The sequence below is a fragment of the Bos mutus genome, chromosome 5 (genome assembly GCF_027580195.1).
Source record: "Bos mutus isolate GX-2022 chromosome 5, NWIPB_WYAK_1.1, whole genome shotgun sequence".
Taxonomy (NCBI): domain Eukaryota; kingdom Metazoa; phylum Chordata; class Mammalia; order Artiodactyla; family Bovidae; genus Bos; species Bos mutus.
The window spans coordinates 105792393-105819734 of NC_091621.1; the positions used below are offsets into that span (position 1 = coordinate 105792393).

General features: G+C 50.4%; 1 protein-coding gene across 4 annotated transcripts in view; it reads left to right on the forward strand.

Annotated features, from left to right (window-relative positions):
• EFCAB6 (EF-hand calcium binding domain 6) overlaps positions 1-27342 on the forward strand; it is a 252473-nt gene that overhangs the window by 139819 nt on the left and 85312 nt on the right. For all 4 annotated transcript variants that reach the window (XM_070371471.1, XM_070371470.1, XM_070371472.1 and 1 more), the window contains 2 exons: positions 19502-19616; positions 21876-22009. In XM_070371471.1, coding sequence (XP_070227572.1) covers positions 19502-19616; positions 21876-22009 — 249 coding nt within the window. The remainder of the gene's footprint in view (positions 1-19501; positions 19617-21875; positions 22010-27342) is intronic.

Sequence of the window (27342 nt, forward strand, 5' to 3'; positions counted from 1 at the left end):
GGTACATTACTACCTCCAGAAAAAGCAAGGTCCTGCTCCTATGGGAGAAGGAGAGAATACACATTAGGCAGGCAAATACAACAGTCTCTGCCATCCTTTCTCTTGGTAAATGTTGTGAGGGTGCCTGTTCCACACTTGCAATAGGACTAAGCCACATGGAGACATGGATAAAGCAGAAGCTTCATTGCTTGGGACTAGTGACCCACGGGGAACATAAAGTGACTAAACACCCAAGGACACATAAGTCAAGATTAGTCTAATTGAGTAATTAGACTAATTGAGCTATTCCATCCATCAGGAATTTGAGGGCAGCTCTACAATTCTGGTTCCCTGTAATTGGCTGTTCCTAATGGGAAATTGTTATTCTTCATCCTCAGTAAATACACTGAACATTGTTCAGCACGCTGTTATTCTTAGTCCTGTTTCTGGAGTCCCAGCAGAGGCCCCGGCAACAGACACAGGCTGCAGAGCTCATCAGCCAACACACACAGAGCCCCCAAGACGTGGATTAGGGAAGCCAGAGTCTGTAACAGCCCAGCCCATTGTCCCAGATTCTTAGCAGCCTTGGCCCTTTACTTCTGCACCTTCCTGAAGGCAAAGATATCTCACCTTGCTTAGCAGGAGGTGAGCTTTCTCACTTCCTCCTAGCAGAGTACTTTAAGCCCTCTGGGTGCTGGTCACACTCACATATCTGGGGAACAGGCACCCACCCCACTCACTGCCATCAATTCCTAATCCCACACAGTCTTCTCCATCTAGGGACAGGGACCCTGGTTAAACCAAGCCCCACAAACACCCTTGAGCATCTCTTGGCTGTTCCTTACCACTTCCTAATCTTACACATGTTTCAAGGAGGTGAACCAGTTGTGTGTTGGAGGTCCCTCACATCTTCAGTTTTGTTGCTCCAAGCTCCACACACCCATCAAAAGTCTATATTTATTTCTCTATCTTCCAGCAATAATTCTCTTGACAGATGCCAAACCTAGAGCCTCTCGGCACCTGGCCATGCCCAAACTGGCCAGTTCTCCAGGGCCGGGCAGCTGCAGACCCTCAGTGTCGATGGACCGCACCTCTAGGGCTTCGTTTTTGTCTCTGTGTTCTCAGGGTCTTCCTCCCTGTCGGGCCTTTGTCTCCTAAGTGTGGAGATTTGGATCGTCCTTTTTTAAGTTTTCAGTTCAGGTCATTAGAGTCCAGCCCTGGCCTGTTGCAGAGATCAGCACATGTCTGGAAGGGGGAGCCAGACATGCTCTGAGCCTGCCCCCTCCAACTTCACCACTCCAGCACCATGTTACTAGTGAACGCTCTGCTGGAGTGGCTCTCCGTCTGGCCCAAACCTATTTCTCAGTCCAAAGTCCACTCCCAGAGGCGTCAGCTGTTCCCAGGGGAAATGCAATTGCCTCCCCTCAGTTTGACACTGAAAGTGTGAAAGTGAAAGTCGCTAAGTCCTGTCTGGCTCTGAATACTGGTGTGGGTAGCCTTTGCCTTCTCCAGGGGATCTTCCCAACCCAGAGATCGAACCCAGGTCTCCCGCATTGCGGGCAGATTCTTTACCAGCTGAGCCACAAGGGAAGCCCAAGAATACTGCAGTGGGTAGCCTTTCCCTTCTCCAGGGGGTCTTCCCAACTCAGAGATCGAACCCAGGTCTCCCACATTGCAGGCTGATTCTTTACCAGCTGAGCTATCAGGGAAGCCCTTGACATTGAAAGGTGAGTCCTTTCCACCTTGGGATTTTGGTCCCTTGAAACCTCATGGCTTTTGCAGCTTTCTGATGCCTTTTTGTTATTTTTACTCGATTTTTTCTAATTGTTTTCGTTGGGAATATTTGCTTGCTGTGAATTGCTTGATCCTACCCAAATGCAGAAGTTGAGATCTGTCAGTTTTCTCTTTTCAAAGTAACAACTTTATTTGACTTTTTTTTTTTCTCTTATATAATTTGTTTTATATTTCTTTATTTCTGCTGTTACCTCCATTATTTTCTTCCTTTTACCTGCTAGGGATTTAATTTGCTTTTCTTTTTCTAATTTCTTGAGATAGAATGTTAGATCATTGCTTTCCAGCCTTTCTCTCTCTAATATATGAACTGATGGCTATCCATTGTCCTCTAGGTGCAGTCTTAGCCGCGTGGTACAGGTTTCAGTATACTGTGTTTTCATTGTCATTCGGTTCAACATGTTTTATAATTTCTGTTGTGATTTCTTCTTTTTTTCCAATTGTTTACTGTTTAATTTCCACACAGTTGATATTTTCTAGTTTATCTCTTATTATTGATTTTAAAATTGATTCCATTGTGATCAGAGAATAGATTTTAAAGTCCACATGCATCGAACCTATAGTCCTCTGCTCTAACAGCTGAGCTATCAAAGGGTGTGATTTTTAAGTCTAAATCACTTCAACTGATCCTTCTAAATATGCTGAGGCTTGGATTATGACCCAGTATAGAGACAATTTTGGTAAATGTCCCAGAAACACTTGAAAACAATGTGTACTCCATCACGGACCTTTAGTTTTCTAAGTAGGTCAACCAAGTTGATTTTATTAATTGTGTTTTTCAGACCTTTTGTCTCCTTATCAATTTTTTGCCTGCTCATCCCATTAGCTGTTGAGAGAAATGTGTTGAGGTCTCCCAACTGATTGTGGATTTGTCTAGTGAGATCCTGTTTAGTTCTGTTGATTGTTGCCTTGTTCACTTTGAAGCTAAATTTTTGGGTACACATAGACTCAGAATTGCTGAAGCTTCCTGTGAATTGTCTTCTTTATCATTATGACATGACTCTCTTGATATAGAGTGATGCTACTTGCCTTCAAGTCTATTTTAGACAGGTAATAATATAGTTACTTCAGCTTTCTTTTGATTCATGTTAGCATAGCATATTTTTTCCTATCCTTTTACTTCAAATTTCCTGGGTGCTTATATTTAAATTGTCTCACATGGACAGCATATAGCTGATATTTTAAAAAACAGACTGTGACAGCCTTAGTCTTGTTCTTGCAGTAGTCACTTCATTTTACATTTAATTACTGATAGAGTTGATTTTACTGGAGAAGGAACTAGCAACCCACTCCAGTATTCTTGCCTGGGAAACCCCATGGACAGAGAAGCCTGGTGGGTACAGTTCATGGGGTCACAGAGAGTTGGACATGACTGAGCACATAAGCACACAGAGTTGATTTTATATCTATGAATATCATCTTACTATTTTTTTTTTCTGTTTGACCCAACTGTTCCATGTATTCTTTGCTTTCCTATCTTACCTTCTTTTAGATTATTTAACTATTTCTACCATTCCGTTTTCCCCTCTATCAGCCTACTGGTGTGTATGTTCTTCTGTCAGACTTTAGAGGCTGCCCGAGAGATTTGATATGAATCCTTGTCTTATTGTATGTACTTAAATATGCTGTTATTTTTACCACTTCTCTAGCAAGGCTAGATATAAAAATAATTTCATTCACCCCTTCCTATCTTTTATGTTACTATTGTCATGCATTTAAATTTTACCTCGATGCTGAATCCCATGGGATGCTATTTTTATGGTAAATAAGATATCATATGTATCTGTATGTTTACCTTTGCTATTTCTTTCCATCTTGTATTTTTGTATGCTTGCGCCTGGACTAATTTTTTCAATTAATTTATTGCTATTATGTTTAGCTAGAATGGCTCTTCACTGCTGTGCATGGGCTTTCTCTAGTTGCAGTGCTTGGGCTTCTCACTGTGGGGGGCTTCTCTCGTGTGGTGCATGGGCTCCAGAGCACACGGGCTTCAGTGCTTGTGGTACACAGGCTTAGTTGCCCTGCGGCGTGTGAACACTCCAACAACAAAATCAACCACCCAGCCAAAAAAACTCCCTTCTAGCCTGTAGTCTTTAAAGATTTTTTTAAAAAGGCAGAGGAACCAGAGATGAAATTGCCAACATCTGTTGGATCATTGAAAAAACAAGAGAGTTCCAGAAAAACATCTACTTCTGCTTTACTGATTATGCCAAAGCCTTTGACTGTGTGGATCACAATAAACTGTGGAAAATTCTTCAAGAGGTGGGAATACCAGACCACCTGACCTGCCTCCTGAGAAATCTGTGTGCAGGTCAAGAAGCAACAGTCAGAACTGTACATGGAACAACAGACTGGTTCCAAATTGGGAAAGGAGTACATCAAGACTATATATTGTCACCCTGCTTATTTAATTTATATGCAGAGTACATTATGCGCAGTGCCAGGCTGGATGAAGCACAAGCTGGAATCAAGATTATATCAATAACCTCAGATATGCAGATGATATCAACCTTATGGCAGAAAGTAAAGAAGAACTAAAGAGCCTCTCAATGAAAGTGAAAGAGGAGAGTGAAAAAGTTGGCTTAAAACTCAGCATTCAGAAAACCAAGATCATGGCATCTGGTCCCATCACTTCATGGCAAATAGATGGGAAAACAATGGAAACAGTGACAGACTTAATTTTGGGGGCTCCAAAATCACTGCAGATGGTGACTGCAGCCATGAAATGAAAAGACACTTACTCCTTGGAAGAGAACCTATGACCAACCTTGACAGCACAGTAAAAAGCAGAGACATCTTTACTTTGCCAACAAAGGTCTATCTAGTTAAAGCTATGGTTTTTCCAGTGGTCATGTATGGATATGAGAGCTGGACTGTAAAGAAAGCTGAGTGCAGAAGAATTGATGCTTTTGAACTGTGGTGCTGGAGAAGACTCTTGAGAGTCCCTTGGACTGCAAGGAGATCCAACCAGTCCATCCCAAAGGAAATCAGTCCTGAATATTCATTGGAAAGATTGATGCTGACACTCCAATACTTTGACCACCTGATGCGAAAAACTGACTACTTGGAAAAGACCCTGATGCTGGGAAAGACTGAGGGCAGAAGGAGAAGGGGACGACAGAGGATGAGATGGTTGGATGACTTCATCGTCTCGATGGACATGAGTCTGAGCAGGCTCCGGGAGTTGGTGATGGACAGGGAGGCCTGGCGTGCTGCAGTCCATGGGGTCGCGGCAAGTCAGACACGACTGAGCGACTGCACTGAACTGAACTGATGCCTGTGTGCTGTCACTCCAGTCGTGTCCGACCCCTTGCGACCCCATGGACTGTAACCCGCCAGGCTTCTCTGTCCATGGGATTCTCCAGGCAAGAATACTGGAGCGGGTTGCCATTTCCTATCCAAGGGATCCTCCTGACCCAGGGATTTAACCTGCCTCTCCTGTGTCTCCTGCTTTAGTAGGTGGATTCTTTATTACTGAGCCACTGGGGAGCTCTTCTAACTCAGAGAATGGGCTACTCTTTGAGCCCTCATCCCTGAGAAGTCCTGAACTCTGTCTAACCTTAGTTTCCTCAGGACTCAAAAAGGTAACCCCCCCAAAAAAAATCCCTTCAGCTTTTCTGAGGTTTTCTGCTTTGATTCCTTAGCCTTCTGTCAGTCCCCACCCATGGCTTCTGAATTCAGCAAGTGCCTCGAGGGGAACACTGACAGTATCAGGGTCTTCTGTTTCCCCTTCTCACCAGGAAGCTGAGAATTGAAGCCTCTGATTCTGGTCTCTGCAGTCCCACGCACTCTGCGTGTCTCTCTCTGCTGGTAGTGACCGCCTACCTGGGCCTTCGGCCCTGGTCCTGAACCCTGGCTCTGCTCCCAGAATGGGTCTGTGACCTCCTTCTCTTCCGAGTTCTGAGGCTCCCCCTTCACTCCGACTTGTGTCCCTTTGAGCCCTTGTTGTCTCAGAAAGCCTTCTTCAGCGATCAATGCAAAGAAATAGAGGAAAACAACAGAATGGGAAAGACTAGGGATCTCTTCAAAAAAATCAGAGATACCAAAGGAACATTCCATGCAAAGATGAGCTCGATAAAGGACAGAAATGGTATGGACCTAACAGAAGCAGAATATATTCAGAAAAGATGGCAAGAATACACAGAAGAACTGTACAAAAAAGATCTTCACGACCCAGATAATCACGATGGTGTGATCACTGACCTAGAGCCAGACATCCTGGAATGTGAAGTCAAGTGGGCCTTAGAAATCATCACTACGAACAAAGCTAGTGGAGGTGATGGAATTCCAGTTGAGCTCTTTCAAATCCTGAAAGATGATGCTGTGAAAGTGCTTCACTCAATATGCCAGCAAATTTGGAAAACTCAGCAGTGGCCACAGGACTGGAAAAGGTCAGTTTTCATTCCAATCCCAAAGAAAGGCAATGACAAAGAATGCTCAAACTACTGCACAATTGCACTCATCTCACACGCTAGTAAAGTAATGCTCAAAATTCTCCAAGCCAGGCTTCAGCAATATGTGAACCGTGAACTTCCTGATGTTCAAGTTGGTTTTAGAAAAGGCAGAGGAGCCAGAGATCAAATTGCCAACATCCTCTGGATCATGGAAAAAGCAAGGGAGTTCCAGAAACACATCTATTTCTGCTTTATTGACTATGCCAAAGCCTTTGACTGTGTGGATCACAATAAACTGTGGAAAATTCTGAAAGAGATGGGAATACCAGACCACCTGATCTGCCTCTTGAGAAATTTGTATGCAAGTCAGGAAGCAACAGTTAGAACTGGACATGGAACAACAGACTGGTTCCAAATAGGAAAAGGAGTTCGTCAAGGCTGTATATTGTCACCTGTTTATTTAACTTATATGCAGAGTACATCATGAGAAACGCTGGACTGGAAGAAACACAAGCTGGACTCAAGATTTCCGGGAGAAATATCAATCACCTCAGATATGCAGATGACACCACCCTTATGGCAGAAAGTGAAGAGGAACTCAAAAGCCTCTTAATGAAAGTGAAAGTGGAGAGTGAAAAAGTTGGCTTAAAGCTCAACATTCAGAAAATGAAGATCATGGCATCCGGTCCCACCACTTCATGGGAAATAGATGGGGAAACAGTGGAAACAGTGTCAGACTTTCTTTTTCTGGGCTCCAAAATCACTGCAGATGGTGACTGTAGCCATGAAATTAAAAGAGGCTTACTCCTTGAAAGGAAGGTTATAACCAACCTAGATAGCATATTGAAAAGCAGAGACATTACTTTGCCAACAAAGGTCTGTCTAGTCAAGGCTATGGTTTTTCCAGTGGTCATGTATGGATGTGAGAGTTGGACTGTGAAGAAGGCTGAGCGCCAAAGAATTGATGCTTTTGAACTGTGGTGTTGGAGAAGACTCTTGAGAGTCCCTTGGACTGCAAGGAGATCCAACCAGTCCATTCTGAAGGAGATCAGCCCTGGGATTTCTTTGGAAGGAATGATGCTAAAGCTGAAACTCCAGTACTTTGGCCACCTCATGCGAAGAGTTGACTCATTGGAAAAGACTCTGATGCTGGGAGGGATTGGGGGCAGGAGGAGAAGGGGACGACAGAGGATGAGATGGCTGGATGGCATCACTGACTTGATGGACGTGGGTCTGGGTGAACTCCGGGAGTTGGTGATGGACAGGGCGGCCTGGCGTGCTGCGGTTCATGGGGTCACAAAGAGTCGGACACGACTGAGCGACTGATCTGATCTGATCTGTCTCAGCAGCTGTCTGTATGTCAGACAGATGTTTTGCTGTCTTTTGTCTGGCTTTCTGTTTGTTCTCAGTGGAAGCAAAGAACTGCAAGCTGAACAGCAACCCTTCCCTTTTTGATGGGCATTCATTTCTTTTTCTCTCTTTCCCCTCTTCAAACAGTCATTCTTTATGTATCTCTATGTACTGATGCTTTCATCTCCATGGAACGGATTCCCTGGGGTAGGATTGCTTAATCTGACCCCAGCCTATAGTCTGACCCACCCCTGCCTCTGCCCTCACCCCGCCCCCACCCCACCCCAGCCCCTGGCTGCCACAGCTCTTCCCTAACACTCTGGTTTGCATCAGCTCCAGCCTGGTTCTCTCCCCCAGCCCCCTGCAGCCCTGCCCTCCTCCCTGAGGTGGACCTGCTACTTGGGCAGTTACCTGTGTCCTTTTTATTCTCTGCCCTGTCCCAAGCATCTGAAACAGGGCGCAGCGTAAAGTAAGTACTCAGTATTCTTGGAATGAACCCAGTCAATTTTGGAGCATTGGAGAATTGCGTTTTAAAACTCTGCCTACGGCCATACCACCCTGTACGCACCTGATCTCGTCTCAAAGGCTGACTCTGAGCCACACTCAAAGTCTCAAAGTGAAAAGCTTTGAGTCAAAGCTCAGTCATGTCCGACTCTTTGAGTCCATGGAATTCTCCAGACCAGAATCCCAGAGTGGGTGCCGGGAGTCAAATCCCAGCTCTGTTGCCTAACAACTGTGTGACCCTGGGCAGACGTCTCCGTGCCTCAGTTTCCTTATCCCTCAGCGGAGATCGTTTTCGTAGCTACCTCGTAGGATAGTCTGTGTCAGTCGCTCAGTCATGCTGGACTCTGCGACCCCATGGACCACAGCCCACCAAGCTCCTCGGTCTGTGGGATTTTCCAGGCAAGGATACTGGAGTGGTTTGCCATTTCCTTCTCCAGGGATTGTAGGATAGTGATAAGGATTAAATGAGCCAATGCGCGTGTAGTCGTTTCCTAGGAATTTGTAACAAATCACCACAAACTGGGTGGCTGGGACCACAGAAATCTCTTCTCTCACAGTGCTGGGGCCAGAAGCCTGAAACCCGGGCGTCGCAGAGTCCTGCAGCCTGCCACGGTTTATCTGTGTGAGGGCCCTTCCCTGCCGACTCTGGCTCCCAGCCTTGCTGGCTTGGCGGTCCCTGGCTGCCCTTGGCTTGCTAAACTGCCCTCACGCTGACCTCTGGCCTCTTGCTTGTGTCTGAGACTTCACCTGTGTTGTCCTCACTCTCCAGAGTCCCTTCTTTTCATAAGGACTCCAGTCCTTGGACTTGGGCTCACCCCTAATCCAGCGTGTGCGTGCGTGCCTGCTCAGTCACTCAGTCACGTCTGACCCTTTGTGACCCCATGGGCTGTAGCCCGCCAGGCTCCTCTGTCCATGGAATTTTCTAAGCAAGAATCCTGGAGTGGGTTTCCATTTCCTCCTCCAGGAGATCTTCCCGACCCAAGGATCAAACCTGTGTCTCCTGCATGGGCAGAGGGATTCTTTACCGGTGAGCCATCGGGGAAGCCCAGTCTAGTATGACCTCATGGGAACTCGATTACATCTGCAAAGACCTTGTTTTCATTAAGGTCACATGTGCAGGAACTGGGTTAAGATTTAAGCATATCTTTCTGGGGACACAAGCAACTCAATACCGTAGGTTAACCCTTTCAGTGGAGCCTGGCACCCGAGGGCAGGGTTTCGATCTTTGTTCACCTTTGAGTTCCTGATGGCTTGAATAGTGTCTCCAATATAGGTGTCCCCCAATAGCTCTTGAATTAATTAATAATGTATTAGCTCTCTGTCTTCCGCACTACAAATATATTTATAAAACCTATCATTCGTCTCTTTGTTTTATTATATCTTTTGCCATTAAAGTGTTTTAAGATTTTTGTACAACCCAATATATCTATATTCCATTCTTTTTTCCTCTTTTTTTTCATTAAAGATAAATTCTAGTCTTGCTTAATAAGTTTCCATTCTTCCCTGGTCCCTCCGGGTCTCCCTCTCATACTTTACAGATAATCTAGACTTTCTTGTGAGAATTTTTTACTGCTTTACTTTTTAAATATGAATTCCTAATCCATATGGAGTTAATTTTTTTTGTACTGTGTAAAATGAGGCTCTTCTATATTTTCCCTGTGTCGTTTGTGAAATTCTCATTATACTAGGGCATACATCTGAAAATTCTCATTTTGTTGCACAGTTCTATACATCTTTTTCTATATCAATGTAATTTTTTTATTTTAGTAAAACAGATCTTTCCTTATTTTTTCCTTTTTGTATTTTCTTGGCTACTCTCAGGCCAGATTTAAATCTTTCCTTATAAACTCTATCCATATAGAGTTACCTCCCAAATGCATTATTAAGATCATAATTGGACTTGCGTTAAGTTTATATGTTAAAAATGTATCTGCTTTTGAAATTGAGAAGGGAGAAGTAAAGTCAGGCCCAGAGGGGGGTGTGGCCGCCCGGTGGCAGCTCCTCCTGCCACCTTGACCTTGTGCTCGGCTTTGGGCCCCGTGGTTTGTCTTCACCTGCCCTTTGAACAACAGACATGATTCCGGGACTGAAGAACAGTCTCCTCTGAAGGAGAAATGGCTTGTCCGCTTTCAGCTGCAGTCTTCACAGCTTGTTAACAAAGTGCCGGATTCATTTGCCCGTGGAATGTGCGAAGATTTTACACGTGTGCAAAACAGCACTCTACGTTCTGGGGGCTTGCCTCCAAGGTTAGACGTGTCTGGTCCATTTGCGAGTCACCCCGGGAACCTCCTTGTTACTGGAAGCTGTCAGGTCACCTTGTCTTTTATTCTTTTACAATTTCTGAAGGTCGCGTTTAGGCTCAGCATTTTTTTCACTCTGAGCCTTAAACACAATTTTAGTCTTGTTGTTCTAGGGGGATAATATAGTTTAAAAAACTCCACTAAACCAAATCATATTGTCACTGTTTTCATTGTCATCATCACGCCTGCATCAGGAAAGGAGAGAAAAAGCCCCACTGGTTTACAGCTTGGTGACTGCGGTTATCAAACCCTCAGTGTGTCTCAAAGGTCCAGAAGATGGGGGGATAGATTGTTTTTGGAAGCATTTTCAGCACCATCACCCATGGGTCGGGTGGAACTGGATCTGAACCAGGGATCTCCCCTAAGGGCTAAGCGTGTCTAGATTTGGGAGAGTGGTTGGATTGTGATAGTGGTATCTTTCTAGAGGTCATAGCATTGCCACCAAATATACAGGATCCATGGACTCACGGAGCTGGAAAGGACCTCAGAGTTCATGCACTTGCTGTCCTTCACCCCCTCTTCATGGCCCTCCCTCTCTGCTCTCCAGTACCTCAGGGGGTACTTACCCAGTGCTGCTGGGCGCGGAGTGTGGCTGAGATAGCCTAAGCAGCAGCTGTGGGTCCAGCATGGCCTTGGGCTCCAGTGATCGGCTGTTAGAAGAACTTCCCCGGGGCAGCTGCTGTCCCATCCGCGTGGTCCCCAGAGTGAATGCACGTGAAACGGGCCTACAGCCACCCTGCAGACTGAACCAGGAACCTCCCGCCAAGGCCATCTTAAATGAGCCAAACTGCGCTTGAGCCACAGACCCACTGGTTCAAGGACAAATGTTTGTTTTGTCATTGGCCACCACATTTTGGATGATTGTTACGCGGTAGCTGGCTCACAGAGCCTCTGTCCCTGCTGTCAACCTGCCCCAAACATCTGGGCCACAAAGCCTCACGGAGCACCCAGACCCGGTCTCAGCCATGTCCTCCCAGACTGCTGGGCAGCTCGCTGCAGTGGGGAGTGGTGAGTCCAGACTCAGCCACAGTGCTGGGCTATTTGTCACAGTTACTGAGCATCCCTGGGCAGTACCCCCGCTGGAGTTATTCACGTGTCTCTGTGCTCAAGCCCAGCCCCGGGGACAGGTGCTGGTGTCTCTGGGCTCCAGGCTCCTCATCTGTATGTAAGTGAACCTGTAAATGCCGCAGCTGACACGCTCCAGGCTCTCCCCCCACGGAGTCAGGAGACAGTGATATCTCATGGTGTCAGGCCGACATGCGTTCAAGCCTTTGCTCCACCACTCACAGCGGCTCTTTCTGGCAAACGGTTGTTTTTACTTAGCCGTCCTAAAGTTTGATTTCCTCCTTTGTAGGATGGACTTGGTCCTATTTCTGTTGAGGAGCTGTTGCTCTGCTTAAAAAAGGCTAGTGTGTGGAAGTCACTTAGTAACATGACCGCACCTGGTATATCTTCAGTCAGTTCTCTTTCTCGGTGACACTTGTGAAGCGTCCATTACCCCCTGGAGTCCTGTTTGCTGCTCTGAAGTCGGCCCTGGGTCTTGTCATTGGGCCGTTGATGCTGGGACTGTGCTCTAGACGCTCCCCAGCTTCAGATCCCACTTCTGAGTCCCTGTCTCCGGAACAGTCCCTGCCATCGGTGTCCTTACACCAGGACACTGAGATGCTCGGTGTCCTTTATCTGAGATGCTCCACACCCTGGGAGCGTCCTTCATTCTTCACGATATTCCTGTCACATAAGAAACTAAAAGGAAACCCGTCACTTGAACGGCACTCGGAACAGGCAACAGCCTCTCAAACTGAATGCACCGTGGCCTCTGTGGGCGGCAGCACCGTGACTGCCTCTCAGGTGGGTTTGCATCAGCTGTGAACACCCTGCTTGCTGGGGCCACGTGGACAGTCAGATTGTGTGCCTGAATATTCACGGAAACATTTGCCAAAAGAGTTTCGGCTTTCTATCTGAGTACACATCTGATCTGAAAGTTCCGTACTCTTTTCCAGCCTTGGTGCTCTAATCCCTCATAGCAAATTTGCGTGTGATCAGGTCGTCTTGATGACTGAATTCTCTGATTGTTTCTACCCTCTGATGACTGAGGCAGCTAAGGGTTGGGAAGGGCTGGAAGAGCAGGAATTCTTGGGATAGGGAATGGAGGGTGGGGAGATAGAGTAAGTCTGAAATTCTAGAGAAGCTTTTTTTTTTTGCCTGTTTCATTTTAACTATGAATGTGTATTTCAAGAAGCTGAAGTGATATTATTCATTAAAAATAAAACCCAGAACCTTCATTGGTTCCTTCACAAGTAACAGGTGGGAGAATCTCCAGGTGGGGAGGAATGGCTGAACTAGCAGTCTCCAGGTCTGTGCACCCGACTTCTGCCTTCACTTTGCATCTTGGTCTTTAAGTCTCTGGCTTCTGTGTAAGCCGGAGTGTAAACACGAGTCTTTCCCTTGGTCCCCCAGACTGACAGTTTGCAGAGAACATGACTAAGTGCAGGGCTAAGGGAGGAACAATAAAGATCACGGCTGACCCGGCACCAGAGCCGTGCATCTTTGCAAATCTGAAGCTTCTGTAGTTCAGGTCTCAAGGACAAGTCAACCTTGCAGTTCCAAGCCCGCCTCCCTTTCCTCCTGCTTCCTTTTGTCTGCCTCCCGGGACAATGTCTTCTTGTCCTGCCTAGCAGTATTCTGGGTAGTCTAGCTACTACCTAGCCAAGGCTAGATGACCACTTGCCACTCATATCTGCCTCACGTGGACTCTCTCACATCAGGCGAAAGGTTCACCCCGACGTGCAGTAGGAGTTGGGCTTCCCAAGTGGCACTAGTGGTAAAAGAACCCACCTGCCAGTGCAGGAGATGTAAGAAGCATGGGTTTGGTCGCGGGGTCAGGAAGATCCCCTGGAAAAGGGGCATGACAACCCTCTCCAGTATTCGTGCCTGGAAAATTCCATAGACAGAGGAGTCTGGTGGGCTGTAATCCACTGGGGTCACAAAGAACTGGACACAAATGAAGCGGCTTAGCACGTAGCAGGAGTTGGGAGAGCATTCAGGGTTCCCCTACGCTGGCGCCCCTGCCTCCTCTTGTCATTCGGCATTTGCTGAGCACCTACTGTATGCCCTAGGGGTACACAGATGGAAAAGAAGTGCTGGTGATTTCTCCATCCAACAGGCGTTTATTTGTCGAGCGCCTGAGGGACTGCTTACAACAGAAGCAAGCGGAGGGGCTGTGGATGCTCAAAAAAGAGCATTATCGCTGCAGGTGGGTGGCTGGGAAGGCGTTTGCTGTGCTGGTCCTAGCTGTGATCGCATCAGGGAGTTCTGCTTCTCCTGTGAGTGAATCAGCTGCTACTAGACCAACTTTCCTAGAGACGTAACTGTGAACGCTGGACAATGTTAAACGAGTCAGTAAATTAATGAATAAATAGCTAAATAAAGTACCCGAAGGTCCTGGAGAATGAAACTAAGCAACCAGATTCTGGAGAGGAGTCAACTCTTGGAAATGGAAATAGCATGGGGAAATGTTCCCATGTTTTCAGCTTCTCATCTGAGTGAAGGCTGAAGTTGGTGCCACATAAGGTAGATAAAGTACTGATAGAAAACCAGCAGCCTTTCCAGCCTGAAGAACCAGAGGGCAGAGGGAGGTCCGAGTGACTGATGCCACTGGGGAATAAAGGGAGATTTCTGTAGAGGACAGAGCCAGAATGTAGATGCCTTAAGCTCTGTTTATAAATTCTTCCCAAATCTCTGGCTGACCCCGATGATACAAAAGCAGGGCAGACTGCTAGGAGCCTGGCTCAGGATAAAAGAGCCAAACTGAGATTTAAACTGCTGCCCAGCAGACAGAGTGTAACCAAGTCTACTGCGTACTCAAACAGGTAAACAAAATGTAACAGGATCCAGAACCTCCACACACCACAACATTCATAGTGTCCAGGAAGCCTACCCAACCTTACTCAACATATGGAGAAATAGGGAAGTGTGACCTTTCTCAAGAGCAGAGACTTTGAGATGATCCAGATGTTAGACTTAGCACTTGAAATTTTTAACCATTAAAACTATGCTCAGTCATGCAAAGGAAAGTAACGAATGAAAACACAGGAAATCTCAGCAGAGAAGTAGAATTTATGAAAAAAGCCAAATGGACATTCTAGAACTAAAGAATAAAATATCTGAAATAAAAATTCACCAAGAAAAATTTACCAGATGGGCTTAACCACAGAATGGAGATAACACGAGGAAGAGTCAGGGAACTTGAAGACACATCAAAAGAAGTTACACAAACTGAAGAAGAGAAAGGGAAAGATTCGAAAAGAAAAAGGACAGCAGTTGAGGGATGTGTGAAATCACATCAGGTCTCACATGGATATAATCGGAGTCACAGAAGGAAGAAGACATATGTGGATAATGGCTGACATTTCCCAATTTTTTGTTGAAAAGTTTACATGTGTAAATTTAAGAAACACAGAAAACCCCCAGTAGGATAAATACAAAGAACAAAATCGTACATAAACTGAAAACCAAAATCAAAGAGATAGACCTCAAAGCAGCACGTGAAAGACGGCATGGTAAAAGGGGAACGATGATTTGAAAGACCGTCACCTCGTATCAGAAATGATGGTGGCCAGAGAACAGTGGGACAGAAACTTCACCCTGCTGAAAGGACAGCGGAAACTAAAACCAACAGAAACCCCTCACCCAAGAATTTACATCCAGTGCAATCTCCTTTAAGAATGAAGGTGAGATAAAGGTGTTTTCAGATGAAAAAGCAAACGAAGATCATTCACTGCAAACAGGTCTTCACTCTAAGAAGTGCTGAAGGAAGTTCTCCAGACTGAAGGAATTCGATACCATAGATGGAGACTCAGATGATCACGAAGGAAGAAAAACATGGGAAATGGTCCGATTTTACTCTTCAGTTAAATATAAAAGGCTATTGTTTCTCAATTAAAAATGCATTTGAGTGCTTAAAGCAGATGTTTTAACCTTGTCTTGTGGGGCATAGATGTAAAAAATGCCTCCGGCTTGAAGGACGGGGCAGCGTAGGAATCTCCATGGTTGCAAGATTCCCACATTTTGGGTGGCATGCTTCAGTATTACTGAATAGACTGTGAGAAATTAAGGTTGTCTCTTCTACCCCCTAGATTCAGCCACCACAAAAGCGATGCCCCAGTCACGGCCAACAAGTGTTCCTCACACAGAGACTAGTGTAGGTTTCCCCAAAGCAAAGGCCGCTGTGCAAGAGCGGGACTTGGAAAGGCTGAGTCACTCAGTCACCGTCCAGTTACTGGGCACCTACCAGGGCACCCCTGTCTTCACCGGGGGAGCCCGGCAAGGATTCCTCAGAATGGTGGTGTGCGCTCATAAAGAAGCAGTCCCCGATCAAAGTGGTGTCCCAGGAACGGCAGAAGTGATGATTTGGAGAGTCAGGACGTGCCAGTCACAGTTCGTTCTTCTTTGAGGAACTTTCCTAAGGAAAACGCCTCCTAGGAAAGACCAAAGGACAAGACTTCAGTGGTTAAACACGTTACGGTCGGTTTTATACATGTTGCAGTTTAGCCCTACATTGTGTTATAAATCGCCTCCACGGGTTGCGATAAATCTAGTTGATCGGTGGCCCTATTCATCCCAGGAATGAGTGGCGCAAGGGGAGGCTTGAGAGACGCTCATGTCGGTGAAGACCTCGAGCCTCTCTGGGGACGGTGCTCGTGCACACTGCATGTTCGGTGGCACTCTGTGCCCTTCGGGGATGGCACGCCTACAACCTCAGGACAGGCTGCCTAAGGCACGCCCAGCCTCCCCAGGCTTCTCACCCCTCCAGGCTGTGGAAACATTTGCCTACAGACATTTTCTTACCATCCATTACATATGTTTTTATGAAAGGACTGAGCAGGAGGAATTTGCAATGAATAATTCATGTGTAATTGTTTTGAAAATATAAAGTTATTTTTTTTCAAAGAAAGCCACCGACCTCTCCATTTCAGAGCCCCCGCTGCTGCTGCCTGACTGCCCGTGCGAGAGCCACGGGCGGGCTGTCTGAACGCTTGCCCCATCCCAAGCTGGGACAGACTCCCGCGCAGAGCGGGGCGGGCGGGTGTATGTGCAGATGGCGCAGAGCCGCCAGAGTCCCCAGCCACACACTCTGCCCAGGTCCCCAGGCGGGCCCTCGGGGTAGTCTGGGCATCCGGCGCTGCTCCCCGCCTCCGCCGAGCCCCCAGGCAACACCGTAACACCTGCATCCCCCCTTCGTTTCTCTCTGCTCCCAGTCCTGCACCAAGCCCGACCCGCAGCCTGTTTACTTTAACACGCACACAAGCCCAGCCATGGCCAGGGCCTGACCAACTGGGCAGGTGCAAACACAGCGAGCCGCAGTCACACTCAGCTTATTACTCACATAGATGGCCAGAGAGGCCCGCTCCTGGGTCCTGGCCCACACACCGGAAAGGGGAGCACAAAGCAGGAGCCGGTGGCTGCCCTGCTGCTGTGAGTGCCATGGTGCTGCTAAGTGGGTCTATATTTTACAGCTCTAGCCTGCGGGGGCCGGGGCGGAAGGCACCACCTGTCAGACCCCGGGAACCGAGGACAATCTGTCTCCTGATGGCCTCCTGGGACATGGGGAATGGCAGGTGGCCTCGTACCCACTCATTGGCGGCTTCCCCCTCTCGGGTGTCCCGAGGGCATCGCGAGGTGTTCTGCGGAGACCAGGTCAGCCTCTGCCTATTGGTCTGCTTGGATCCGTGTGGGGGGCCAGCACCCCACAGAGGAGCTCTTCCCCCACTCGCTACTGGCATTCCTATCTGTTTCCACGTGCTCTCTTTGTCTGGAGGCCAGTGGCCTTTCCCAGCAGTGGCTCTCACCACAGCGGTCAAGAAGAAGAACTGAGTTTGGATCCCAGGTTTGTCCCTACCTAATCATGTGTCTGGGGCAACTCTCATAGCCTCAGTTTCTGCATCTTTAAAATGGAGTTAGTAAGAGTGCTTTTCTCACAACTTAAATGAGATGTTAATACCTGTAGAGACCTCAGGACAATGCCTGGCATGTAATAGGCATCGTTGTTCAGTTGCTCAGTCATGTCTGACTCTTTGCGACCCGTAGACTGCAGCACACCAGGCTTCCTTGTGCTTCACCATCTCCCAGAGCTTGCTCATACTCATGTCCATTGAGTTGGTGATGCCATCCAACCGTCTCATCCTCTGTTGTCCTCTTCTCCTCCTACCTTCATCTTTCGCTGCATCAGTATCTTATCCAATGAGTTGCCTCTTCGCATCAGGTGGCCAAAGTATTGGAGCCTCAGCTTCACCATCAGTCCTTCCAATGAATATTCAGGACTGATTTCCTTTAGGATGGACTGGTTGGATCTCCTTGCAGTCCAAGAGACTCTCAAGAGTCCTCTCCAACACTACAGTTCAAAAGCATCAATTCTTTGGTGCTCAGCTTTCTTTATGGTCCAACTCCCACATTCATACATGACCACTGGAAAAACCATAGCTTTGACTATATGGACCTTTGTTGGCAAAGTAAAGTCTCTGCTTTTTACTATGCTGTCTAGGTTGGTCATAGCTTTTCTTCCAAGGAGCAAGTGTCTTAATTTCATGGCTGCAGTCACCATCTGCAGTGATTTTGGAGTCCGAGAAAATAAAGTCTGTCACTGTTTCCATTGTTTCCCCATCTATTTGCCATGAAGTGATGGGACCGGATGCCATGATCTTAGTTTTCTGAATGTTGAGTTTTAAGTCAGCTATTTCACTCTCCTCTTTTACCTTTAACAGGAGGCTCTTTAGTTCCTCTTCCATTTCTGCCAAAAGGGTGGTGTCATCTGCATATCTGAGGTTACCGATAAGCACTGCTAAATCATGATGATGTTGATGGTGATGGTGGTGATGGTGGTGACGGTGGTGGTGATGGTGGTGATGGTGGTAATGTTGATGGTGATGGTGATGATGGTCATGGTGATGATGGGTTCTATCTCATCCCATCCTCCTGCTCCGTCCCCCGCATTCAGCTTCCTCCACAGAATGCAGTCTGTGTAGCACTGACCCCACTATTCCTCTGTTCTCTACCTTCTGGCTTCCTGTGCCACCACAGCCCCTGATCAGCACCATGTCTTATCTTGTCTGTGTGTTCCCCACCCCGCAACACTCAGGCAGAGCCTTTATTCTAACCCATCTCCATACAGCCTTCCTGTGTCCGTCCTGGGAGAGTCTAGTCATCCTGGGTATCTTTGGTCCTTAGATGCACAGACACATTTTGAATTATGATTCAGTGTCCTTTTCTGGAAGGAAAGCCATGTTTTCTCATTTAAATTGTGAACACTTCGCAAGAGGCGGGGGTGTTGTCTTCTGTCCCGCTTCTGGCATCCCTTTGGGGGCATTCACCTCTGGGCAGGTAGCTGTGTCCAGGTTGCTGACTAACTGGCTCTCAGCAAAGGGCTGCCAATGTCACCTGCCCCTGGAACAGCCCAGACCATCAGTTCCTCCTGGGCAGAGTCATCTAGGGGATTCTGCTTCCGTCTGCAATGCAGGGAAGTATGTTTTCTCAGTTGCTGCACCCCCAGCCCCTACCTGCCACCCACACAAAAGAGAGACCGTAGGTCAACAGTAGGTTATGTGTGGTGGAGTGAAGGGATCCTGGGTAACTTTCAGTGAGTGGATCACACAAGGAGAGGAAAGCAGGTGTCTGTGGATCCCCCGCAAAAAGCGTAGTAACTTATAGTTTAAACTGATGAAACTCCGATCAAAATTCTAGTTTTCTGTCCTCAAATCCCCTTGCTTTACTCTACTCTGTTCGTGTTTCCTGGCATGTATGTGAATATATATGAACCTAACTTTTGAAACTCGAAAGCTGCTGCCGTCACAGCAAATGTGAATTTGGACACCTGGACGGTACAGCCAGTGACAAGGCTTGCAGCGATGCCTGCAGCCTGCGTGCCAGGCTGACCAAAGCCAGGTTGGGCCAGGTTGGGAGCCCGCCTGCACCTTTGTTCTCTCACTCAACCAACCAGCCTTGCCCAGGGCCCCAGCCCCAGGACACCCGGCCCTGCCCGTGGGAAGCTGGGGGTGGGAGCAGACAAGTAACAACCAGGCTGGCCCACAGAGGCCGTGGTGATGAGCTCGTCGCGGGGCTGGAGGGCTCAGCCAGCAAAGACCCGAAACCACCTAACAGCCTTTCCCCCTCATTTGTCTTCCTCGTCAGGTCCTAGAAGATTATGGAATGCCCATGGATGACGATCAGTACGCTCTGTTGACCACAAAATTAGGATATAAGAAAGAAGGGATGAGTTATCTTGATTTTGCAGCGGGATTCGAAGGTAGCTAACAGCCAAGTACAAACCCGGCTCCCACGCAGGGCCCCACGGGTCCTTCCGCATGGGGCCCCAAGGCCACTGGGGTTGAAGTAGTGTGAGCTGAGATGTGGAAATCACATGCGTCCTAAGACTGAAACAGACACTCTTGTTTAATTTTATCCGTTGCGGCCTTTTTTTTTTTTACCCCCACTCAGCTGCACTGTGAGTGCCAAATTTTGTCTGGCAGAGCCTTCTACAAATAGTAAGCGCACAAATGGTTTCTAAAATTGACTCCCAAGCCTGTGCTCCTCCAGTCATACCTCGCGTCCTCTAAGGTCTTCCTCCTAAAAGTAGATGCTGGTTATCGGTCATCAGAGCCACCTGTGCACCAGCGGGGACTGTGTCCTTCCTGGACCCAGAGGTGCTGAAAGATTCAGTGACTTGGCCCAGATCCACTGGCCCTGTCCCTCCCCTCCCCCTGCCCCGCAGGGTTGTCAGGGGACTCATGGTCCACAGTGCAGTCTGCTCAGCGCCTGGGTCCTCCCATTTGCCCCTTGCCCCTGTTCTGCTCTCCCAGCCACACACCCGGCAGATGGACGACCAGCACGCTTCTCAGCTTCTCAGCTCTTGTTGTCTCTCTCCTCCCTTGTCTCCACTCTTACTGAAGTTTAGATGGACAAATAAGCCCTCCGGAAAAGCTGCAGAAATCCCGTGTATATATCCACGAGTCCACAGATTATATGAAAGCACTGCAGGCTGGACAGGGCAGAACCCAGACCCCTACTTGCTTTGTGCTGTCCTTCCCCGGGGTTGGTCTGAGCGAAGACTGGATAGTGCAGTGGTCTCACTCAAGGAGCTGGCAGCCGTGACTCCTCGCCAGGAAAGAGGAAGGTCCCATCCAGCGCCCCCACCAGATATCATTTGCTGATCCTAAAGGAGAGAGGTCCTGCAACCTGCTACCCCAAAAACAACATGAGAAGCTGTGGAATTTTAGGATTTTGACACTTTGTTTGGCTATACGCTTTGACTTTTTGAGGCAATAAAAAGAAAGGAACCCGCATTTATCTTAGTGAGTGCTTCCGGTGCCCTGGTGCATCCATCACTGAGGCAAGGAAATCAGGGGCCTAGAGTGAGCAGTGACTTCCTGAGGTTCCAGAGCAGGGGGCCTGTCACGAGTGGGCACCTCGCCCTGCAGCTTCCTCTCTTCCCCCTCTCCCCAACTCCTCTGTCCCCTATCAGTCCCCCCAACACATGGCCAGATGCTGGAGGTGGGGAGATGGAGGCTCCAGGCCATGGGGGGTGGGGGTGGGCAAGGCAGAGGGGATCAGGCACCAGGGGGAGATGTTATCCACTAGGCATAGCAAACCCGGGGTGGAGAGGCCACTCCAGACCCAGGTGCAGGCGAGGCAGAGGTCAGGTTCAAGGCTGGACTAAAGGCTGCCCGTGAGTTCCAGAGGCCCTGCCTGCCATTCACCCCTCAGACCACATCAGGGAGGGGGTTACAGCATGTGTAGAGAGTTGTGTCCTAAACCAAGTCCGAGGTTGCAGCCTGGCTTTAGAGAAGGCCACATTCAAGTCATTGCAACTTCAGGGAAATGGGCTGGTTTTTAAGTTGAGGTTACACTTCCTTCCTCCGTTTCAGGGAAGAGAGAGATGGCCTCATTCAGTCATCAACCTGCTGGAAGCCAGCGGGCCTGGGTTAGCAGCCCGTGAGCTCTGTGACCTCGGGGCACTTGGACCCCTATGTCCTCGTCTGTAGAATGGACATAGTAATAGGTCTCCTTGTGCATAAACCAGGCTCAAGGAGAGACTCTGCCTCTTAGAGCCATGGAAAGGGCCAAGGTTTGTCCAGAAGGTGTCTGGAGGCCTCCAGTCTAACATCCAGCACAGACGTGGGCAGAACCTGCTCCGTGACTGAATTACACGTTCCTGCGTTGAGGACCTGATTCTAGGAAACAGAACGGGCAGGAATCCTCCTTCTCTGCCTCTGGTAATGAAGGGATAGACAAGCAGGATGTGATCCCTGCCCTAGAGCAAGGACGGAGGAGCCAGACGTGGGAACGCGTCAAGCGAGAGGGTGGCCCCGATGGTCTGAGGACAAGCTTTTCTTGTGGTGACAGGGACATTTCTAAGATCAGAACAGAGTTCAAGCCATGTTCTGTCACAGAGTCGTAGTACTGTCAAGAGTTCTAACAGGACTGGGGACCAAAGAAGTTAAGCATTGAGATAGAAGTACAGAGGTGCGCCCACCACTAACAGAAGCCTCCTGATTCACTGTTTCAGATCCTAAGATGAACGAGCCAGAAGTGACCCCACCCCAGACTCCAGTTCTTCCCAAAGGTGATGTGGACAGCTTCTTTGTCACTGCTGAAGAGTGCCTGAGACAGTTCCCCCGGAGACTGAAGGAGTTCTTCCGGGTAAATCACGACCTCCCTGCTGCCTGCCTTATCTGGACCCAGCCCCCCGCCCCATCCTCCTCTCTGTTCAGCCACAGCAGGTATGAGCCCTGCAGCCCCAGAGCTCTCCTTCCTAGACCCAGGCTTGCCCCTTCTCCCCTTCTGGGGAAGGGACTTAACTCTGCAATCCCCTCCCCTCCCTTGTTGACACTCTGCTAGGCCTGCCTTCTGCCCCTCAAAGACATTGGAGAAGTAAGGAGACCCTCCTCACAAGACAGGGAGGGGCGGGAAGTCATGACAACCTGAGTTACAGCGAATTTAGGGTCCTTTCAGCCATCCTATCCACTCCTCTCCTGCGCTCACCAAACAGGCTTTGTGCCCTTTCATGTCATAAGCCAGACTCTCTGCCGAAAGCTGGGGCTGAAAACTGGGAGCCCTGCTCAGGGAGCTCAGTCCAGCCCAAGACAGATGGTCAACAGACATTTCAGACACATTGTGACTGGCTGTCATAGAGGGACTGGTACATCTGTGGGGGCTCAAGGAAAACCATTAAGGAGGGCTTCCTGGAGGAGGTGACCCCCAAACGGAATCTTAAACCCTTAGCATGTGCTGGCCGGGAAAAGAAAGGAGCAAAAAATAGAAGAGTGGGCTTACTCAAGGTGGGTGGCAGACAGGCCATGGGCTTTTGGGAAAGCTCCCAGCTCTGCATGACTGAGGCATGGGTTGCATGCAGAAGTTGTCATGAAAAAGATGGGGGAAATAGCAGCCATTCAAACACAGAGGCAGGGGCAGAATGACCTCAACTGTTTTTGTGTTGAGAAGTAAAGTGAAAGTGAAAGTAGTCAGTAGTGTCTGACTCTTTGCGACCCCATGGACTATACAGTTCATGGAATTCTCCAGGCCAGAACACTGGAGTGGATAGCCGTTCCCTTCTCCAGGGGATCTTCCCAACCCAGGAATCGAACCCAGGTCTCCTGCATTGAAGGCGGATTCTTTACGAGCTGAGCCACAAGGGAAGTAAAAGAGGATCATTAAAGTGGGAAAGAAGATCAGTTTGATAAACTGACCATTTAGCTTCAAAATGGGGCAGAGGACCAGTGTGTGGAGACCCCAGGGTGAGGAGACCCCAGGGTGTGGAGACCCCGGGGAGTGGAGACCCCAAGGTGAGGAGACCCAGGGCGTGGAGACGCCAGTGTGAGGAGACCCCAGGGTGAGGGGAGCCTGGGGCATGGAGACTCCAGGGTGAAGAGACCCCAGGGTGAGGGGAGCCTGGGGCGTGGAGACCCCAGGGTGAGGAAACTCCAGGATGTGGAGATGCCAGGGTGAAGAGACCCCAGGGTGAGAAGACTCCTGGGCATGGAGATGCCAGGGTGTGGAGAACACAGGCTGAGGAGACCCCAGGGTGAGGAGACCCCAGGGCATGGAGACGCCAGGGTGAGGACACTCCAGGGTGAGGAGACCCCAGGGCGAGGAGACGCCAGGGTGAGGAGACCCTGGGGCATGGAGACCCCAGAGTGAGGAGACCCTGGGGTGTGGAGATGCCAGGGTGTGGAGAACCCAGGCTGAGGAGACCCCAGGGTGAGGAGACCCCAGGGCATGGAGATGCCAGGGTGAGGAGACCCAAGGGTGAGGAGACCCCAGGGTGAGGAGACCCCAGGGCGTGGAGACGCCAGGGTGTAGAGACTCCAGGGTGAGGAGACCCCAGGGTGAGGAGACGCCAGGGTGAGGAGACCCCAGGGTGAGGAGACCCCAGGGCGTGGAGACGCCAGGGTGAGGAGACCCTGGGGTGTAGAGATGCCAGGGTGTGGAGAACCCAGGCTGAGGAGACCCCAGGGTGGGGAGACCCCAGAGCATGGAGACCCCAGGGCAAGAAGACCCTAGGGTGTGGAGACCCCAGGGTGAGGAGACCCCAGGGTGAGGAGACCCCAGGGTGAGGAGACCCCAGGGCATGGAGACGCCAGGGTGAGGAGACCCAAGGGTGAGGAGACCCCAGGGTGAGGAGACCCCAGGGCGTGGAGACGCCAGGGTGTAGAGACTCCAGGGTGAGGAGACCCCAGGGTGAGGAGACGCCAGGGTGAGGAGACCCCAGGGTGAGGAGACCCCAGGGCGTGGAGACGCCAGGGTGTAGAGACTCCAGGGTGAGGAGACCCCAGGGTGAGGAGACGCCAGGGTGAGAGACCCCAGGGTGAGGAGACCCCAGGCGTGGAGACGCCAGGGTGTAGAGACTCCAGGGTGAGGAGACCCCAGGGTGAGGAGACGCCAGGGTGTAGAGACTCCAGGGTGAGGAGACCCCAGGGTGAGGAGACGCCAGGGTGAGGAGACCCTGGGGTGAGGAGACCCCAGGGTGAGGAGACGCCAGGGTGAGGAGACCCTGGGGTGAGGAGACCCCAGGGCGTGGAGACGCCAGGGTGAGGAGACCCCAGGGTGAGGAGACGCCAGGGTGAGGAGACCCTGGGGTGAGGAGACCCCAGGGCGTGGAGACGCCAGGGTGAGGAGACCCTGGGGTGTAGAGATGCCAGGGTGTGGAGAACCCAGGCTGAGGAGACCCCAGGGTGGGGAGACCCCAGAGCATGGAGACCCCAGGGCAAGAAGACCCTAGGGTGTGGAGACCCCAGGGTGTGGAGACCCCAGGGTGAGGAGAGCCCAGGGTGAGGAGACCCCAGGGTGAGGAGACCCCAGGGCGTGGAGACCCCAGGGTGAGGAGACTCCAGGGTGAGGAGGCGCCAGGGTGAGGAGACCCCAGGGTGAGGAGACTCCAGGGTGAGGAGACCCCAGGGTGAGGAGACTCCAGGGTGAGGAGACCCCAGGGCATGGAGACCCCTGAGTGAGGAGACCCCAGGGCATGGAGACGCCAGGGTGAGGCAACCTCAGGGTGAGGAGACCCCAGGGCATGGAGACCCCCGGGTGAAGAGACCCTTGGGTGAGGAGACCCCAGGATGTGGAGACCCTAGGGCGTGGAGACCCCAGGTCATGGAGACCCTGGGGCATGGAGACCCTGGGGCATGGAGACCCCAGGGAGACCCTGGGGCGAAGAGACCCCAGGGTAAGGAGTCCCTGGGGCATGGAGATGCCAGGGTGAGGAGACCCTAGGGTGAGGAGACCCTGGGGAATGGAGACCCTGGGGCATGGAGACCACAGCTCATGGAGACCCTAGGATGAGGAGACCCTGGAGCGTGGAGACGCCAAGGTGAGAAGACCCCACGGTGAGGAGACCTCGGGGCGTGGAGACCCCAAGGTGAGGAGACCCTGGGACGTGGAGACCCCGAGGTGTGGAGACCCCAGAGTGTGTAGGCACAAACACCTCAGCAGACGAAACAATGTTGAGTCCAGGGGAGGGGAGGTGCGGAGCTCCCTGTGGTTAGAGCCAGCCCCCAGGAGCAGGGCAGCCAGTTTACTGTGCTTGAAACATCTTCCCGGCACAGATTGCCAATTGGAGGTTTATTTTGGTTATTACCGAGCTCCCATTTTACAATAGACACACTTATGATTGTCTATGGCACCCCACTCCAGTACTCTTGCCTGGAAAATCCCATGGACGGAGGAGCCTGGTGCAGGCTGCAGTCCATGGGGTCGCTGAGGGTTGGACACGACTGAGAGACTTCACTTTCATTTTTCACTTTCATGCATTGGAGAAGGAAATGGCAACCCACTCCAGTGTTCTTGCCTGGAGAATCCCAGGGACGGGGGATCCTGGTGGGCTGCCTTCTATGGGGTCGCACAGAGTTGGACACAACTGAAGTGACTTAGCAGCAGCAGCATATGTATGCTTCAGCCACTGTTTTCGCTTCACCATTTGTCTTGAATGCCTGACCCTGCAGAGTGGTCTCCACACGTTGCTCTGCTCAGGGCGGCCCCTGTCTCTCAGAATGAGCCGGGGTCCTGCCTGGTTGGCTGTAGCCCCTTTCTGACGCATCTCGATGCCCCCCGCCCTGACCCTGGGTCATGCTCCGGCCAGCGCCCTTCCTCCCCTTGCGTCCTTGCACATTCTGCTGCTTTCCCCGGATTGTGGTCTGAGCCGCTGAAGGAAGGCGCTGCCACTTCTTGAGCTGGAAGGCCCCGGAGGATGAGCTGGGGGCCAGGAGTTTGATTTGGGCCTTGCTCATGCTGACGTCTAAGGGGAGATGCTGCAAAGCCTTTGGAGACATGCATCTGGCCGCTGTGTGAGGACTGGGAGCTGTGACGTGGAGGGAGTCCGTGGCAGAGACAGGCCCGTGGTCCCAGTGGGTGGTGCCCCCGGGGACGAGGCTGCTGGATGGTGGCACCTCTGAGGGGCAGGGGCAGCCCTTGATGTCGGCTCCCACTGTAGTTAACGTAACGATTGCACAAGTTGGTGAAGTGATTGCATACTTTGGTGAGTGAATAAGTGAGTACAAGTAGGTCTTCCACAAAACCCCAGCTGGTTTTAATTTCACACCTGAGTCAAAGCAAGTCTTGCTTTATGTGACCTCTATGGAGGGTCCTAGGATACGGAGGTGCAGGCAGGTCCCCCAGAGTGGCCGGAGAGACCCCAGGCGGGGCCGTGTGAGGTGCTGGTGGGACCGGGGGTGGGGATGACAGCCGCAGCGGCTGCACTCCAAGCCCGAGACACAGGGAGCCAGAGTCCATGGAGCGGGGGTGTTGGCCCAGATGGACCCAATTCAGATCCCACTGCTGGGCGCTCGCTGTCCGACCTCCGGCAACAGTAATAGTAACAAACAGCGTTTTAGACCCTAATGGGACTTACCCGTCCGCTCCTAAGCGCTTCGCCTGCTCGGCATAGTCCTCACGATGACCCCGTAGGCAGTGAGTCTGTCCTCCTCTGTGATGGGTGAGAAGCCTGGCAGGGTTCAGTCTCTTTCCTCAGTCACTCTGCTAGTACCGGGCAGAGCCGGGCTTGGAAACTGGGCAGCCTGCCCCCTGGATGTGCCCTGAGCCCCCCAGCCCGGCTGCAGCCTCAGGTTCCCTGCCGGCCTCTGTTCCCTCACCTGCAAAGTGGGAGTCACCGCAGCGCGACCTGCAGACGCAGAGGCAGGGCTCAGGCAGGCGGGCTGGGCCTTCATTTCAGCCCAGGCATCAAACCAGGGCCCATCCTCTGGGCAGCTCCTTGGCAGAGTTCAGCTCAGCGCGGGTTCCCCTGTAGACAGCAGCCGCCTTTCTGAAAGGCGCTGCCATTTCCAAAAGCCGTATTAAAAACATCGAGGACCAGATTTTTATGTGCTGGAAAGCTCCAGCATACTCGGTCTTCACTTCCGATATTGGAAGTACCACTCGCAGAAGGCAAAGGAACAGGAGGGAAAGAAAAGCTGCTCCAGTCCCTTTCCTGAGCTCTGAGCGCTGAAAGAGGGCGCCTGGGAAAGCAAACCATGGCAAGGGTA